Source organism: Sphaerodactylus townsendi, linkage group LG03, assembly GCF_021028975.2.
Source record: "Sphaerodactylus townsendi isolate TG3544 linkage group LG03, MPM_Stown_v2.3, whole genome shotgun sequence".
Classification (NCBI taxonomy): domain Eukaryota; kingdom Metazoa; phylum Chordata; class Lepidosauria; order Squamata; family Sphaerodactylidae; genus Sphaerodactylus; species Sphaerodactylus townsendi.
Window position 1 is genome coordinate 10,699,280 of NC_059427.1, and position 14,206 is coordinate 10,713,485.

A 14,206-nucleotide genomic window follows, 5' to 3' on the forward strand; every position below is an offset into this window, starting at 1 on the left:
AGATAAGAGTCTGCTGCTCATGTAGGCATGGGGGGAATCAAACCTGGTTCTTCAGATTAGAGCCCACTGCTGTTAACCGCTACTGGCTCATAGAGATTGGGGAAATTCCTAGAGCTTCACTCCACATGGTGACATCACTTCTGGGTCTTCACCTGGAAGTGACATCATCACATCATTCCCTGGAAGTGACATCACTTCACCTGGAAGTGACATCATCACATCACATACTATCCCAACCCACTAGGCTCCTGACACATTTGCCAACCCTAGGTGGGAATTCCAATCAGCTGCAAGGAGATTATTTGTTCTAATTCCCTTTTTATGTGCTTTCTTTATAGGTGGGTCCAGTTTGGAAAAGGGGTTTTGTGAAAATGAGGGGATGGGGGAGAGCCCACCTGCAAAGCTTCTGTCTTGCCTCTCTCATCCTCATGGCTGTAACAATAAATGGCAGAGCTGACAGTTGAGTAGGCCAGGCTCCTGCTGAGATTCTTTGACTGACAGCCCTGAGCTCTCAGGTGCGCCCTCGCAGGAAACGGTGCCAGAACTTGCTTCCCTTGCTTGCAATAACAGTAGGAGAGGCTGTCCAGCATGCATGCAAGTTGAATAGTCCCATAGTCTGTATTCTCCTTCTGAGTGGGGCTGAATCAGACAAGCAAGATGGATGCACCATGTAAGATGAGGGAATATCTGCACCCCCTTAGATTTGCTGACAAGCTGTGACCCCTGGCGGGTGACAACATAGCAGTGAAGAGAGTATTAAAATCGGGGCCAACCAGCGCAAATGGGGATATTTTGAAGGCTAATGACTTAACTGGGGCAGAGTTAATATCAGAACTATCCTCAGAAAATGGGGACTGTTGGAAGGCATGGAACATGTTCTAGGACACAGAAGCGTTGGCTACACGTCCCACCACCAACGTACCGCATGAATTAAAGACATCACAATTCATTCAACACTCTCTCCCCCGTGGCTGCATATTGCATAGGAATATATAATGTCTAATCCTTAGTGCCCTCGTTATCACCTGTGCTGGAACTGTGCCATTTCAGAGTATAGATGAGGACTCACAAGACAGGAATGTACCCTACACACAGAAAATCAGTACTTGAGGGGAAAGTCTCCTTCTGGCATTCTAATTTTCAGTGAGGAAGGGATTATATTCATGGAGAAGCATTTAGCCATGTCAGCCCAAACCAGATACAGTGGAATCTCGGTTTTCATTGCCTTCGGTTTTCATCGGTTTAGGTTTTCATCGATTTTTTTTTCAGTGAAAAATTTGTCTCAGTTTTCATCGATTTGCAGTAAGGTGCAGGGGTTTGTGGAGAAAAATCACCCAGATAAAGCTGTTGCGGGCCGTGTCTGCAAGTTGTTTAATGACGTCTTGCCCCATTTCAGACAAATCTTAAAGAGGCGTCAGAAACAGACCTCTTTGGACAGCTTTCTGGTGTGACATTGGTCCACTGGCTCTGAAGCTGGTCCTAGTGTTATTGTTTGCTACTGCTTTCAGAATTAAACACTATGTTTATTCACCAAAAATGTGTTTGTAGTATGTTTTTTGGAGTGCCTAGAACGGATTAATTGGATTTACATTGATTCCTATGGAAAAGTTTGCCTCGGTTTTCATCTGTTTCGGTTTTCATCGATTCTTTTCGGACAGATTACCAACGAAAACCGAGGTTCCACTGTACATGTTTACTACTTCAGTGAAAACTAGGCCTGAGGAACTTCAGGTCCCTGGAATGTTAATTTGATAACTGCTTTATCATCATAAAGGAAGGGAGAACCAAAGTCAATGTTTTTTTTTTATCTTCAGTGGATTCACCGCAGTGAAATTTAACTGTTTTGAGGCCAAATATATAATTTTTTCAACAAATACTTTGATTATCGAACACATATACTGTATACTTGGGAGTTTCCAATCCTTCCGGAAAAAAATCAGGGTGAGGTAAGGGTTAACACAGCCAGTACAGGCAGAACTGGGCTTCGTGATGAGCATTTCCTTATTAAGAATGTACTGTGGGAACTGGCCCTAGTTTGCAGACAGTTCTGGTCAAACCTTCTTTCGCATACATTGCCTAATGAGAAATAAATGGTGCCTGCTTAATTTTCCTTCCAGTCTTATGTTTTAAAGTTTCATTCTCACATGAATGTTCAGATCTTACTAAATGCTGTACTCTGACTAAAATATTTCTCCACACAAGCATGTCCAGGCTGGGTAGATTTTGCTGGAGTTTTAGAACATCAGGTAACCATTTTTAGGTTTCCTCACTGTCCAAATTTCTCAACAGTTCTTGTCTCTCCTGAATAAGCTTTCCTACATACACTAAAGGTTGAACTATGTCCCAAACTATTTCCACAGTCTGAGCACTGATATGGCTTCAGTCCTTTTCGATGTCTCTGACAGGCCTTAAGGCTTGAACTCCAGCCATGGCTTCCCTCCAGTGTGAATTCTGTTCTGGTGACAGAAGGAATTAATCCTTTCCTTCATGGTTATGTTCCTACATTACATGATTTCTTTCATAAGCCCTGCAAGCTGGACGCTCACTGAAGTTTTCCCAGCAACCACTGCATGAATGCGAGTTCTCTCTATTGTGGATTTTCACATGCACCGTAAGCTTGGAGCCATCGGTGAAGCTTTTCTGAAGCACCGAGCATTGATAAGATTTCTCTCCAGTATGGATCATTTCACAGCACCCAAGTTCTTTAGCCCTACAGATACTGCCCCTAGTAGAAATCTCTTCCAATGTGAATTTTTTCGTGTGCTGTAAGTGTTCCTTTCTGACGGAAACTTTTCCCACATTTGGAGCAATTATATGGTTTCTCTCCAGTGTGAATTCTCTCGTGTGAAATAAGGTTGGAACCGGTACTAAATCTCTTCTGACACACCGAGCATTGATATGGTTTATCTCCAGCATGAATTCTCTCGTGTGCAATGAGGTTTGAACCGCTTGCAAAACTTTTCTCACATATGGAACATTGATGGGGCTTCTCTCCGGTGTGGATTTTTTCATGTGTTCTCAGATTTCCCTTCTGATGGAAACTTTTCCCGCACTTTGAACACTTGTAAGGTTTCTCTCCAGCATGAATTCGCTGATGCGCAATAAGGTTGGAGCCAGAGCCAAAACTTTTTAGACACACTGAACATTCATATGGTCTCTCTCCAGCATGAATTCTCTCATGTGCAATAAGATTAGAGACGCTTGCAAAACATTTCTGGCACACGGAACACTGATGCGGTTTCTCGCCAGTGTGGATTTTTTCATGTGTTCTCAGATTTCCCTTCTGATGGAAGCGTTTCCCACATTTTGAACACTTGTAAGGTTTCTCTCCTGTATGAATCCGCTCGTGTACAATAAGGTTGGAGCCACTAGCAAAGCTCTTCCCGCATACAGAACACCGAAACGGTTTGTCTCCAGCGTGAATTCGCTCATGCGCAATAAGGTTGGAGCCGCTAGCAAAACTTTTCTCGCAAATGGAACATTTGTGTGGTTTCTCCCCAGTGTGAATTTTTTCATGCGTTGAAAGGTTTCCCTTCTGGCGGAATCCTTTACCACATACTGAACATTTATATGGCTTTTCGTCAGTGTGAGTTCTCTCATGAACTCTAAGATCGGAGCTTCTTCTGAAACTTTTTCCACACTGACAAATGTGGAGTTTTAGGCTATCCTTGGTATCTTCCTGATTAAAATCACCTTCACCAATGAGAATAGGTGCATCCATGCTCTTCCCTGGTTCAGGTCTCTGCTCACCCTCTGGTCCCTCCTGACTTCCAAACTCTGTTCCCTCCTTGCAACATGGGTTGGGGCTGTCTGTTTTCGGCAATTCTTCATCTGGGGCAACCTGCTCAGAGTCAGTTTGATGTATATTATCCATTTGGCTCCCAAGCACCTCATCAGCACCTGCAGGAACAAACAAGAGTCACATGTCCTGTTTTGGACAATTTCCCCAATACATGATCAAACAAGAAACCTAGGAGGAAGATGTAAAAGTAGATTGTGCCTCTGAAAATGTACAGCCTGTTATTCTCTCAACATGGGTGGAGTTGAATCAGGGAGATCTAGTTTCAAATCTCATGATTGGCCATGAGGCTCACTAGCCAATTTGTGATTTTGGGTGTCATTCTCTCTCAATTTAGCCTACTCTGCACCATTGTTGTGAAGATTAAATGAGAATCACTCTCAGACAGGATACTCTGAACTCCACAGAATCAGGGTAGGATATGACTGTAATTACTTAAAATTGAGCTAAGTGGCTCTTTCTTCTTCAAGCTCAGAACCTTCCAGGACAAAGACGACCACATATCTGTGTATCATATAATGTGCAGACTCATGCAACTTCAATTTACGTTAGGGCCATGCAGGGGTGGAAAAATAAAAGATTTTAAACCATTCAATGTTCACCCATTTCTTCCCAGTTGAAACTGGCCTCTGTAGTATTTTAAAATATTAACAGCAGAGACAGGAAACAAGCTAAATCTCTCTCCCCATCCTGCAGAGCCTAAAGGCAAATTGATGCTGAATCAGCCTGCAATTGGCATTTTTATAGACTAACAGAGATGTGCCTCCTTTGTCATGACTTTGCCATGCTCACAGTCTTCTGCTCTTTCAGAATTCTCAGATTCTCCATCACTACCACAATTTTACTCCCACCCTACGCCCTCTATTTTCTGTGCAGGGGTTCTCCTCTCAGGTCTCATGATTGTTTTGGTCATTCAGTCAAAACCAACAGAAATTGTGTAAGTGATCGTCACATAATGCAGGTATCAGAGAACAGGAAGTCCTTTTGAGCACGTGGCTGTTGTGCTGGCATGAGGGGACTCCGTTTTAGAAGAGACACCTAGATCTGCCTGGTGCCCACCTTGCTTACCTGGGGTGCAGATCATGAAAAGGAGAGCAAATAAAGAGAGATAATGTGTGTGCAGGCATTAGTGTATACCAGAGGTCTGCAACCTGCGGCTCTCCAGAAGTTCATGGACTACAATTCCCATCAGCCCCTGCCACCATGGTGAATTGGCCATGGTGGCAGGGGCTGATGGGAATTGTAGTCCATGAACATCTGGAGAGTCGCAGGTTGCAGACCGCTGGTGTATACAATGGCCAGAGGAAAAAGTAGGCATAAGAAGTCTAGTTCCCCGCCCCCTTGCCAGTTTCTGTAAGACCACAGAAGTGAAAGAAAGGCCTCTGTTACCAACCACAGGAAAATGGGCCCCAGGACAGTTCCACCTTTTTTTGTCCAACCTGCATGAACAAGGAGGGGAAACCAGCTTTACACAACGGCCTCAAATGGATCTCCCTACCCCAGAGGTGGGATCCAGCAGGTTCTCACCAGTTCCCGAGAGTGGGTTACTAATAATTTGTGTGTGCCGAGAGGGGGTTACTAATTGGGTCTGCTTTTCTGTTAGAAATTCCGTTAGGTCCAAAAATCATAAAGTCCTGTTGTTTCCTATGTGGCTGGTTAGCAAAGGTAGAAAATGGGATAATTCTCCCTGTTGGGCTGTTTTAAAAACATGTTTTAGAAATATGGTAAAGTTCCTTGTTTAAGGAAAGTATTCTTCTTTTGATTTCTAGAAACAAAATTAAGTATGTGAAAGTATTAAGTATTTGACAGGCAGTCAATTAGAGGAGAAGTAGTTGTTTCTGTTGGCAGTAGACAATAGGACTTGCTATAATGAGTTTAAATGATGGACAGAAAGATACCAGCTGGAAATTAGGAACTTTTTTTTTTACAGTAAGAGTTTTTTAAAGCAACAGAGAAATTATTAATACCCCACCCCCGGAATGCCCGGCCACGCCCCTGTCGTGCCCCGCCCCGCCCCATTGGCACTGCGCCACTCTTTGAATCCCACCACTATGGGAACCTGTTACTAAAATTTTTGGATCCCACCGCTGCCCTACCCTATCTTCTCCCTTCCCTTCCTCTTCCCTTCCTGTTTTGCTATTTCATTTTACAAGCCTGAGGTCAGAGCCTGCCTTTCTTCATTGACAAGGTTGGGTTTGGGCGACGCTAGGCCGGAAACCAGGTCTAGCTAGGCCGAATAACTACAATGCACAAACTCAAACACACCTTTGTGGGGAGCCTGAACTATTCCCACCCCACCTGTGAAAAACAAGCAGGGACTGTGTGCTCCATTGCAGAATGGTGTTGCTAATTATACACAAGAGTGCTGATTCAAGTTGCATACTTTATTTCCTCGTTTTTCAGAGCCTGCTAACTAACAGCCACTGTGATAATTCAGTCAAGACTCCACACAGCTTACTGGAAGCCTTTTAAAACTGGGGAATACTCGCAATGAATATTCACTTCAGCCGGGAAATCTGGCAAAAAAGGAGAAAGAAACCCACCCTCAACCAAAGTCAGTGTTGCTCTTGAAGAGGAGGGCAACTTGGATTTGCAGTGGATTATTACGCTGAAGCACAGCAGCCTGGCTGTATTTATGGGGAGAATAAAATTTTATGGCGGTAACCACAGCAACGGGGCAGACTGCATTGCCAGGAGAAGCTGTGAAAACTCGCTGCCCTCTGTTTGTACTCTTAACAAACCTAGTTTTTTATTCTTTCAGTTGTGTGGCCTGCCTACATCCCATCTCCCATCCTTGTTTATTCACTGCACTCAGTGGGGTTTACTCCCAGGTAAGTGAGCGGTGGATTGCATTGAGAGGTATCTGTTGGACTGCACAACCAAGGTATGAAAACAAATCCTCCCTAGGGTGCTGTGTGGTTTTGGGCTGTATGGCCGTGTTCTAGCAGCATTCTCTCCTGACGTTTCGCCTGCATCTGTGGCTGGCATCAGATCCTCTGAAGATGCCAGCCACAGATGCAGGCGAAACAACACCAGTGATTCGACAGTGAAAGCCTTCGACAAATCCTCCCTACTTCTTTTTGTCAGTCTACTTCCACTCCAAAAATCTGCGGTTCGGAGGTATACTGATAGAGGTTGCGTTCAGCTATCACATTCAGTCTTTTTTCCAAAGAAGCAACAGAATGCTTGGATCGTCAAAGCACACCAGTGATGGGGTTAAGATAAAACTGCTCAGAAATTCCCTTAACTTCTGTGCAGTACAACCATTTTATAGACATCAGCGCTGCTCTTTCTTTCCAAAGTGTCCCTCCACATCTTGTATTTTTTTTATTTATTTATTTATTTATTTATTTATTTATTTATTTATTTATTTATTTAATTGTTTCGTTTTCTATACCGCCCTATTCAGAGATACAGTGCCTAAGAACACGGAGGCGCCATTCAGTTGTCAGGGCTAACAGTTCTTGGTGGACTACTCTTCTGTGAGTTTGACTAAACCCCGTTTTTAAACCCAATGGCCAGCATGGCATCTTGTGGAAGGGAGTTCCGCAAGTTAATTATGCTTCCTTTTTTCTCTCCTGGCTCATAAATTTCATTGGGTGCCCTGGAGTTTTAGCATTGCAGAAGGTGGTGAGTAATCTGTTCACTTTTTCCTGCACTATAAGAAATGTTATAAACCTCTTTGCCATTTCCCTCTTTGATTATCTCTTTTAATTATATTGACAAACATGAGCTACCACCTAAACGTCACCTTTGTGATGACAGTACACAGAAAGGAGTTCAAGTTGTGAGTTAAGATAAATCATGCTTATGAGACTCGGCGAGTGACCTGGGGCTCTTGTCGCTACTGTTTAGCCTAACCTACCTCAAGGCCACCATGTTCATCAGTCACTTTGAGCTCCTTGAAGGAAGCATGGTATGAACATGTAGTCTGCATATGCTGGAGAACTCTCTAAATATGATGTCATCCCATGTCACAACAGTGATTTTTGCATTAGTCCCTCCCCCCATCCCTCACTGGTCTACCAAGTGGCAGAAGTTCAGGGGTGGGGAGACTTCTGGCAGGAGAGACCTGACAATCTTAACCTGAGTTGTTTCAGGTCAGGAAAATGGCACTGGAAAATGGCATCTCAAGCCCCACCTCCCCCATTGGATTTGTGTTTCCACATCCTTGGAAAGGTTTCAAGTACAGAAACCTGCTTCTGATTAGCAGGACCCACAGAAAATGTAGCATGTAGTTAAGCTCTTCAGCAAATTTGTACTTGTGGGCAGTGGTGGGATCCAAAAATTTTAGTAACAGGTTCCCATGGTGGTGGGATTCAAACTGTGGCGTAGCGCCAATGGGGCTGGGTGGGGCACAACGGGGGCGTGGCCGGGCATTCCGGGGGTGGGGCATTCCTGGGCGGGGTTGTGGCAAGGACGCAGCCGCTGCGCCGGTCCTTGGGCGGGAAACGAATGCACGCAGGCGCAGGCTGCCACGCACGCCGGTGCACCTCCTGCTAGGCTGCTTCAAGTTCTGCGCGCTACTGCTGAGAGGAGGGGCGTAACTAAGGCAAAAATCATGTGGCAAAATCACCAATTAGTAACCCCCTCTCGGCACACACAAATAATTAGTAACCTACTCTTGGTAACCTGTGGGAACCTGCTGGATCCCACTTCTGCTTGTGGGTTCTTACAAGAATCTTACAAGAATCATATTCTACACGTTTGTGCGGTGAGGCAAAAAGCTTTCTTCCTACCCTTGGGCCTCGTATCTCTGGATAAAGTCCTGCCACTCAAAACTCAGCAGACACTGCAAACTTTGAATTTTTGTTTTTGTTTACAATTGCCATCACCATTTACATTTTGAACCGAAGAACTTCCATCCCCACTGACTGGATGTTTTCTGTTGCTTTCACAATATCCCAGGTATTCAGTGTAAAATATTCGAGAGGCAGCTAACAGAACCAGTCATGGCTACTGTGGGAAGGGGAAGCAGTACATTAAGTAGCGGTTCTCAGTGTGGTGTACGTTTTCCAGGGCCCACTTGCTTCCTCCTCAAAGCAAAGAGCCAATCCTGGCTTTTCTCCAGAAAAAATGAAGCAGGAGGTGCTTCAGAAATGCCCAGGAAACATCACTTGTATATCTGCAAGGGAGCATCCAGTCAGAAAAAGTTGTCTCCATCTTGGGATGACTTTTGGCTTAGAGAACACTCCACTAACTCCACAGCAGCCATTTTACGATCGGTTGCTTTCCACACGTCAGCCATTTTGTGGCGGCTTTCCCACACGCTCACCAAGGTCGGGAACACCACAGTTAAAGATTTTGTCCCCAAACTGGCTTGGATAGCCTTCGGACTTTTCTCCCAACATTTCTTTTCTCCTCCCCCACCTTTTTTTACTTATAGTTGGCTGTACACAAACAGCTGATAAGGCCTTGCTGGGCAATGGGAATCCCTGGAGACTTTGCAGTGTGGGACAGGCAGAAAAGGACATCTGTGATGCTTCTATGCCACTCTACAATTGCGCCTGGTAAAAACCAGCCAGAAGTGATGTTGACCGATGTCTGATGCCTTCACCATCATTTCCCCCACACTGATGAACTTCTGAAGGGACAGGGGAGAGTTGGTGAGAATTTTCCCACCAAAAACTGGCAAATGGCAACCCTAGGGATTAACATGGCTACTGAGGACCTATTTCCAGGGATATCTGCCTAGTCCAAGAATGAGTAACTGGTAGATAATCCCCTATCCCCATAGAATGGGCAAAGGGCAAATAGCAATGAGTCTACGTGCACATCTTAAACAAATATGACTCTATTATAAGGTGACCAGATGGTCACCTTTGTGATCCGTGACGGGGAAGCGGCCGTGCACACGCACGCGCAGCCGCAGAAGCGCACGGGCTTCTGGGGGTTGCTGTTTGCCGCCCTGTGACAGAGCGGCAAACGGCAAGCCCCAGAAGGCCATGCGCTCCTGCGGCCAGGCGCACAGGAGGCTGCCACACTGCCTTGAGCCCCAGAAGGCAGTGCAGCAGCCTCCCAAAAATCGGGACAATTTGTAGAACTCGCGGGACGCGGGACAAATTGTTTAAAGGCGTGACGGTCCCGCCAAAAGCGGGACGGCTGGTCAGCCTACTCTATTACTAACTTATACACCGATCTGCTTCTTGAGCAGAAATGTTCAGGAAGTGCACCGAACTGATGACCTGGAATCATCCTAGGATATGCATACCATGCCCCTTCTGATCAATGAATACCACCAAGTAAGGAAGAAGTCTACGGCCAAACTATACATCAGGCCTTCCATGGATCTGACTGGTAGGCAATGCCATTTTAAAGTGATTTTAAAAATGTTGTGAAGGCCAGAGCCTGATTGGGCCCACAGTGAACAAACTGAGGCACTCTTGCCCACACCTCACCGTGCCTTTTCAACAGCCCCTCCCTCGCAATGGCCACATCCCACCCAGCAGTCCACACAACTGTGTAAGGAGAAGAGAAGAAACTCCACGAATATAGAAACTGTACACTGGTCGGTCATCTTCAAGCTCTGGAGACTGATGTCCCATCGTTAACGCAACTGGCAAAACGAGGCTTATTATTTATTTTATTTTATTTCTTAAAAAAACACCACAGCGTAACCTTACCTGTGGACTTCTCAGGTCCATCCCAGTCCGAAGTTGCATCCACGTCAATCCATGTATCTGGCGGTGGGATCTCGTCCCCCTCGACAGGAGTCACAGCCACCCCCTCCCAAGAATCTGGTGCCTAAAACAGTAGCGGAAAATTCCAATTAAGGGAGACAGCACAAGTCTTGGTTTTCCTCCCAAGAGGGGTAGATTCTTACAAATCAGTTGATTCCCCACAGACATTTTTGTCATGAGCTATTCCTTATTTGTCCCTACCGTTGCCCAGATTTGGGCATGCTGTAAAAACCCTGAAGGTAGACACTGAGATGGCAACACACCGTGCTGCACATAACCTCCTGCACATAACTTTTCACTACTCCAGGGATGTTAAAACTGGGGAATCAAAGATTGTCTGGGGCTTTCCGCACTACAGAAGGGAGCTAAGGTCGACTCGGTTCCCTTCAGTGGGGGGCGATTCCAGGCTGTCCGCACAGGGATGTCGCAGTTCTGAGGGGGGGGGGGCTGAGACAAAACAACGTTGAGCTCAGTTGCAGTGCAGATACACTAAGGTGAACCTAGATAGAAACCAGTACAACTCTGTCAGTGCAGAAAGCCCCTCTGAATCCAGCTTCAGTCTCTTCGAAGGAAACTTGGACCCTTTTGAAATGACAGTATCAAAACCTCTTACCTCCTCTTTCAACCTAACAACTTCTTTCTGCTTCAACAGAAATTCTTCTGCCAGGGCCACTGCCTGGACGCAGGTCTCTGGGCCACATCTCCTAACCCAGCTCTGCATCTCCTGGGGCAGCACAGTTAGAAACTGCTCCAGGATCAGCTGCTCCAAGATCTCCTCCTTTGAGTGCCTCTCCGCCTTCAGCCACTGGCGGCAAAGTTGATGAAGTCTAGCGTAAACGGCTCTTGGCCCCTCTGCTTCTTGGTAGCAGAGCTGCCTGAACTCCTGGCGCCGCTTCTCCCTCGCAATGGCCGCAGCTTGCAAGATGGCTGCCTTCACCTTCCCATAATCCTCTATGTCTCGGACACTGAGGCTGCTGAAGGCCTGCTCGGCTTCTCCACTGAGGGCTGGCAGAAGGAAGGTCACCCACTTTTCTTGAGGCCATCGACACGCCCTTGCAACTTGCTCAAAGGAGGCCAGGAAAGCCTTAGCATCATCCCAGGGCGCAGACTCTTCAGAGATCAGTGGGGTCCCACACCCTGACTGAAGGGGCTGCAGTGAGCCCAAGAATTCCTGCCACTGGACTTCCCAGAGCTGCTGCTCCCCTTCTTCTGGTTCCATTTTAATATACGGTGTGCTGATTGCCTTCAGCTCCCCAATGCTCCCGACATGTACGATCTTGGGGGCTTTAGATCCCTCCATCTCTGAGCACAGCCTGAAGGCCTCTAGATTCTCCTCTTCCTTCACCAAAAGAGGGAGCACCCCTGCCCGTTCCTCCACAGACATGTTCACCTCCAAATCCACGATCAAATTCTCCATCAAAGATGCAAAACTCTGGGAGAGAGGGAAATTTGGGGGGAACCCTCCGGGGCTGTTTTCTTGGGCCAAGCCCGTATCGTAGGTTGCCCACCTGTGTCAGCCAATCGGGATGTCTCCAAATGACGACACAGATTTCTCTACAAAAGAGAAAGTCCATGTTAGTGAAGACACACACAAATGCGGAAGATCAGAGAAGGCAGAAACTTCTGGTCTGAGTGGAAATTCAACCACAGAAGTTCTAGCTGACCAAACTGGGGAGGGGTCTACACGCTGGCATGGCACCAATATCATTTCTAGGCACAACAATAAGTGATGGCATGGGATGCTCTAGATTTGGGGGGGGGGTCTACAGTTTTACCACAGAATGTTTCTCAAACCTAGAGGACCCCCATAATGTCTGTTTCAGTTTTTCCAGAAAAGGCATCAGTACCAGTGGACCCTGTCTCTTAAATGCTCCCCACGGTTTGTCTGTTTGTTTTATTATCATATTTATATACCGCCCCTTCCCCTGAGGACTCTAGGCGGTGAACAACAAGACAATGCTACAAAACCAACAATAGCAATAAATAAATAATATAGGCTCATTGAGCCTATGCTACATAAAGCCTATGCTACATATGCTACATACAAGGTTGTCAGTTATGACCAGGCAACTCTAACACCCTGTCCTTGGGCTGCAAAAACATTATGGATTATTAATTAACTAGCAATAAAGAGCGCTGCAGGGAAAAATACAATAGGCTATAGAAAACCACGGCCACATTCAGTGGGCCCCACACCCTCTTCTTTCTTTAAGTCTACTTTTGATTGTGATCATGTTTTGCAGAATATTCTACATAGATAAGTGGGCCATTAGTTGGGTGTGTGTGATATGTTTTATATGTTTATTTTAATGTTTTAAATATTTATAACATTACACAAGAGCTGGTGTTTCAGGATAAAACCCAAAGGAAGAAGAAGAAGAGTTTGGATTTATATCCCCCCTTTCTCTCCTGTAGGAGACTCAAAGGGGCTGACAATCTCCTTGCCCTTCCCCCCTCACAACAAACACCCTGTGAGGTAGGTGGGGCTGAGAGAGCTCCGAGAAGCTGTGACAAGCCCAAGGTCACCCAGCTGGCGTGTGTGGGAGTGTACAGGCTAATCTGAATTCCTCAGATAAGCCTCCACAACTCAAGCAGCAGAGCTGGGAATCAAACCTGGTTCCTCCAGATCAGAGTGCACCTGCTCTTAGCCACTACGCCACTTCACAGGAGAAGAACTATTCAGGTAACTGTTCATATTTCTAGAAACCTTGTCTAACTGACATTTTTAAGCACAACAGTTTCCTGCCGTGTAAGAAATAACACATTTCAGTGTTTCACAGTAGAAGTAAACATACCCTGTTTTCGTAATTAGTCTAACAACTCTGTCAATTATTAAAATACAGTGTTTCTTTAATCAAGACAATCCTTTCAAATGGCTAGACTGTTTTTTTTGATAATATTTGACTTCTCAACTGACCAACCTTTTTGGCAGGTTAAATGACCAGTCAGACTTTTTTTATTTAAAAGCAAACAAAAACATGGGAGGGGAATAGTCTTCTTAGGAGCCAGGTTTCATCTGCCAAGACAATTCTAAGAACATAAGAACATAAGAACAAGCCTGCTGGATCAGACCAGAGTCCATCTAGTCCAGCACTCTGCTACTCGCAGTGGCCCACCAGGTGCCTTTGGGAGCTCACCTGCAGGAGGTGAAATTCTCCCTTACTTCCAATCTCAGCTCCCACGAGAGTCCATCTTGGGCCTACCACATGCTGCTGAACTCAGTCTCTTGACCACTCAAGACCACTGGCTCCACCCAAAACCACGGCAGGGCCCATCCAGGTAGCAGATGTTTGTGTTGGAAGTGCTGGTGTTTTCAGCTCCAAAGGAAAACAATCTCTTCTACATCAAGATAAACCCTGAAGCAGAGTCCAAATCAAAAGTTGCGAGTGCACAGACTGTGCGATGGTGGTCTCCTGCTACAACTGAAGGGCTCTTGGCACCGGCTCCCTGGTTGCCCATTCATAGGACAGTGAGGAGGAGAACGGGGTTCTGCCAACACTAAACTTGAATCAATGCTGTGCTGAGGTAATGTCCTCTAGGATATGCACAATCTGTATGAGTTTGTGCCAGAAGTGATGTCACAAGTTAGAATGACACCAGCAAGTCCAACCCCATCCCTAATTTCTCCTGCCAGGTTGCCACCTCTATAGCCTGAAGATTTTTCTCTGCCTTAAACTACAGCAGTGGTGGCGAACCTATGGCACGGGTGCCAGAGGTGGCACTCAGA

The 14,206-nt window shown here is 45.9% G+C and overlaps 1 protein-coding gene across 1 annotated transcript in view; it reads right to left on the reverse strand.

Annotated features, from left to right (window-relative positions):
• The window catches only part of LOC125430036, a 38,672-nt gene that overhangs the window by 18,760 nt on the left and 5,706 nt on the right, over positions 1-14,206 (reverse strand). The window contains exons 2-4 of the mRNA XM_048491711.1: positions 11,093-12,033; positions 10,423-10,543; positions 2,729-3,900 (exon numbers count right to left, since the gene is read on the reverse strand). Coding sequence (XP_048347668.1) covers positions 2,729-3,900; positions 10,423-10,543; positions 11,093-11,896 — 2,097 coding nt within the window. The 5' untranslated portion in view covers positions 11,897-12,033. The remainder of the gene's footprint in view (positions 1-2,728; positions 3,901-10,422; positions 10,544-11,092; positions 12,034-14,206) is intronic.